Here is a 5083-nt window from a genome sequence, read left to right on the forward strand (position 1 = left end):
CTCTCCCCTCTCTCCGTCCTTCATTTCTCTTTTTGTCTCTCTGAATTTTTAAAGTCAATTGAATGAAAAAAAGAAAACTGAAGTCTTAAGGTTATTGCATATTTTTTTTACGTGGATGAATTTATATTGTCAAGACTACTGGCAGTCTTAATCATTGGCATGAGAAACAGGTATGGATGAAAATTAATAAAACCAGAGTTCAAGGTAAGTAATTATTTCAGTATCTTTTTATTTCAGAGTCGCTGAAATGCCAACGGAATTACTGGATAGTAAGCTAGCTTTTACATAAGAGACTTGGTGCAGTGACTTTACGGTAAAGTTACTAGGGTTCACGTTGTAGGTGTGCGACTTTTCTCATATTGCTTCCGGATTATAAGCACTGTAGGACAACAATTGATAGTCAAAACACACAATAAATTATGCAAGTATGTGAAGTCTAGACACCATATTAAATTTGCAGTCATCTGGTAAAAAAAAAAAAAAAAAAAAAAATCAATTAAAACAATCTGTGGACTGCATCCTATGTGTATTAAGTAAATATGGGTTATAATTTATTTTTGAATTTGTTTATATTTAACTGTAGTACTTTATGTGTCAGTTCAACAGCTTTTTTATTACCTATAGAGGATTATTTAAAAATGCTTGGCATATTCTTTCTTATATTTGGTCAGTTAACATAATTCACATAGGAGGACAAATTCGATAACTTTACTTTATAGGGATTTCATTCACTGGCTAGTTCGATGAAAAGTTCCCTGGGTATTTACAGATCTTGAACAGTGAACACAAAATACATGCATTATATTCCCATCATGAATAGAGGAATACTTGTATCGTTCTATCCCAGAATGATACAAAGATGGCAAATTATATGCATTGTGGACTCAAGGAGAGCGTCATGGATGTTCTTTCTCTCCCTCCTTTTTACAGAGTCGGAGTAATGTTCACCTAGACTTCCGAGTGAATAATTTCACACACTAATTTAAAGTTTTATATTACTTGATATATTTCACAGATCAATCAAAATATATTAATTCACATTTTGTGTGTGGAAGTTGGAAAAAGGTTTTAATTAGACAACTTAAAATAACACAATAACACTGCTTTCCTTTCTGAGATCCACTAAACATTAAGTGTTATATTTATCACAGTCAAGTCAGGCCACAATTAATATTTTATTAGAGTAAGTTGGAAACCTGAGTACAAGGAATAGGAATATAAGTTGAGTTTGCACTTTTTTTCTTCAGATAGTATTTGTTTCTGTGTCTTCATAAATAAAAGTACAGTTCAGTTTGTATCAGGATGTTCTAGGATTTCCCCTCTATGCAGCCTATGTTTACGTGTACTCGGCCACTGTCCCACTACACGTTACTACTTCCTGACTGAACTGAGCGGGATCTATCTCCATCACCTGGTCAATGTTTGAGGAACCATCTTCTTGCATTGTGATTGTGGGCACCACCACCTCATCCTCGGTTGACATGAATGCAATTATTGCTTCTGCATTATCATTTGGGGTTTCTTCCTTCAAGATGACTCTGGATAATACATCGGGCTGCTGTTCCACTGTAACAGAACTCCCAGCATGGCAGCTTCCTCCCAGTGGTAAGTGTTTGCTTGTAAGGCCAGCCTGAAAAATTAACGTGTTTTTCTCCTCAAGTTTCACTATTTTCTGTAATTAGTTAACTGAGACTTCAAGTTACAGCTATAAACCCATCTACCTATGTATTTCACTAGAATCTGGTATGTGTTATTCACTTAATACACCTGAAAAATGTTCACGTAAGACATGCACTTTCATTACAAATTTTGTCAATAACAAGACCAAAAAAGAAGTTGCCTCCATTCATGCAAGTTTATTCATACTTATTATACTTAACAAGGAATGTTGCACTTACACTGGTCTCTCCTCCCTCTGCTGAGACCGTAACCTCCATCTCTTGGGAGTTCTCCAGTTCCTCATCCTCGTCAGCATAGATCACAATGTAGCTATCGTCCGTGCTGCCATCCTCGGCTCCCACCACTGAAATGAAGGGCGAGGTTGCAGAGGTCCCCATCCCACCCTCCTTGTTGCCCCTCGGCGTGTTTGAGCTTAGCATAAACTCAAGCCCGTGGTGTCGGTCAAGTATGTGGTTCTCTATTGCGGATCTTCGCATAAAGCCTTCTCCACACAGCTGTAATGGAGGAATGTTTTGCAATCAAACTTATAATTCTTTGGCATATTTGCAACAATACTGTGTTATTTTCTAATGAAGAATATATTCAAGCTCAAAGTGGACAGTTAATAACATTTAATACATTAAAGAAAAAAAATCCTTCTGTAATGCTACAGAAAATTATACAAGTTTTGGATAAAGCAGAAAGTGCTTGTATTTAAGGAATATTATATATTTATCTATCTATCTATATATCTAAATCTATCTATCTATCTATAAATCTAAATCTATCTATCTATCTACAAATCTAAATCTATCTATAAATCTAAATTTATCTATCAATCTATAAATCTAAATCTATCTATCTATCTATAAATCTAAATCTATCCATCTATAAATCATATAAATAGATTTAGATTTATAGATAGATAGATTTAGATTTATAGATTAAATCTATCTATCTATCTATCTATAAATCTAAATCTATCTATCTATCTATAAATCTAAATTTATCTATCCATCTATCTATAAATCTAAATTTATCTATCTATAAATCTATCCATCTATCTATAAATCTATCTATCTATCTATAAATCTAAATCTATCTATCTACTATAAATCTAAATCTATCTATCTATAAATCTAAATTTATCTATCTATAAATCTATCTATCTATCTATAAATCTAAATCTATCTATAAATCTAAATCTATCTATCTATAAATCTAAATTTATCTATCTATAAATCTATAAATCTATCTATAAATCTAAATCTATCTATAAATCTAAATTTATCTATCTATCTAAATCTATCTATCTATAAATCTAAATCTATCTATCTATAAATCTAAATTTATCTATCTATAAATCTATCTATCTATCTATAAATCTATCTATCTATCTATAAATCTAAATTTATCTATCTATAAATCTATCTATCTATCTATAAATCTATCTATAAATCTAAATTTATCTATCTATAAATCTATCTATCTATCTATAAATCTAAATCTATCTATCTATAAATCTAAATCTATCTATCTATAAATCTAAATCTATCTATCTATAAATCTATCTATCTATCTATCTATAAATCTATCTATCTATCTATCTATAAATCTAAATCTATCTATCTATAAATCTAAATCTATCTATCTATAAATCTAAATTTATCTATCTATAAATCTATCTATCTATCTATAAATCTATCTATCTATAAATCTAAATCTATCTATCTATAAATCTATCTATCTATCTATCTATAAATCTATCTATCTATCTATCTATAAATCTATCTATCTATCTATAAATCTAAATCTATCTACCTATAAATCTAAATCTATTTATAAATCTAAATCTATCTATCTATAAATCTATCTATCTATCTATAAATCTATCTATCTATCTATCTATAAATCTATCTATCTATCTATAAATCTAAATCTATCCATCTATCTATCTATCTATAAATGTAAATCTATCTATCTATCTTTAAATCTAAATCTATCTATCTATCTATCTATATGTATATATATTTTGTGTGTGTGTGTGTGTGTGTGTGTGTGTGTGTGTGTGTGTGTGTGTGTGTGTGTGTGTGTGTGTGTGTGTGTGTGTGTGTGTGTGTGTGTGTGTGTGAGAAATTGATAGATAGGCATTACCATATATATGTCAAGTAAAGTTTTAGTAAAATTATTATATAGATCTTTGTTACTCTATACAAAACAATGGTATTGCTGTCCAATATGGTATTTTGGCAGATGATGATATAGGCATTTCTTTATGATTCACTTAAAACCACTGCCCAAAAAGTATATTCTAATCTTATCCTGACAGACATATGACAAACCAAAAACACATACAAATAACATACCTCACACTTATATCTCTTGTTATTAGAGTGAATGTACATGTGCGTCCGAAGATTGTTCTTCTTGTTGAAGGCACGATGACATATATGGCATTCATATGGTTTTTCTCCTGTGTGAACTTTCATATGTTCCTCCAGTTTGGGTTTGCAAATGAACGACTTCTTGCACAACTCGCAAGTGAAATCCCTTATGTTGAGATGAGCGTATTGCAAGTGTTTTAACACAGACGAACTTGTGGTGAAAGGGGCTTGGCAGATCTGGCACTTATATGGCTTTTCCCCAGTGTGAGTTCTCTCGTGATTCTTCCACGTGCTGTACTGCTTAAACCACTTCGGACAGTAGTTGCAGCCATAAGGTCGTTCGTTGGTGTGGATGCGCATGTGAGTCCATAAGTATGACTTGCGGTTGAATGTCTTTCCACACACTTCACATGATGTGGTGGTTTCCCCTGTGTGGCTCTTCATGTGCAAGATAAGGTTCCTCTTGTCAGTGAGCACTTTACTGCAGATTTCACAATAATACTGCTCGTTCATGTTGCTATTGTGTTTCTGCATGTGAATCCGCAGGTATCTCATCAGCTGGAAAAAGAAACAGGTGAACGCTGTTATGATACAGATTCAGCTGAATGACTAGTGTTTGAAGAATTACTGTCACTTTACATTTAAATTTTCAGTACTGTTATTAAAGTTACATTAACCCCCATCTTAATAACAAAAGAAACTAAACCTATAATTTGTCAAGAAAGCCCCAAAGGAGACAAACAAAAGACACAATACACCTATAATTTGTCAAGAAAGCCCCAAAGGAGACAAACAAAAGACACTGAAACAAATTACATACGCACATACCTTAAATGACTTATCACACATTGTACACTTATAGGGCATCTGGTCGCTGGCTTTGCTTGCACATGCCAGAAGGTGGGAATCTAAATATCTCTTCTTGGCAAACGTGGCACAGCAGTTTTGGCAGGTGAAGCTGGTCTGTGAATTCTGGCTACTGTGTGCGCTGTTGAAGTGACGATAGAGACGCTGTGGCAGCTGTGCAGCTGCATTCATAG

The 5083-nt window shown here is 32.7% G+C and overlaps 1 protein-coding gene across 1 annotated transcript; it reads right to left on the reverse strand.

The window, feature by feature from the left end:
- Nucleotides 1-642: 642 nt before the first annotated feature.
- On the reverse strand, nt 643-5052 carry LOC119574153 (zinc finger protein 2-like; the record flags this gene model as incomplete). Its single annotated transcript, XM_037921247.1, is given in 4 exon segments — nt 643-1630; nt 1899-2174; nt 4026-4601; nt 4872-5052. Coding segments are annotated over 4 exon segments (1327 nt in total), but the record flags the coding sequence as incomplete, so codon positions are not given.
- Between the last annotated feature and the right edge of the window lie 31 nt (nt 5053-5083).

Source organism: Penaeus monodon, chromosome 6, assembly GCF_015228065.2.
Source record: "Penaeus monodon isolate SGIC_2016 chromosome 6, NSTDA_Pmon_1, whole genome shotgun sequence".
Taxonomy (NCBI): domain Eukaryota; kingdom Metazoa; phylum Arthropoda; class Malacostraca; order Decapoda; family Penaeidae; genus Penaeus; species Penaeus monodon.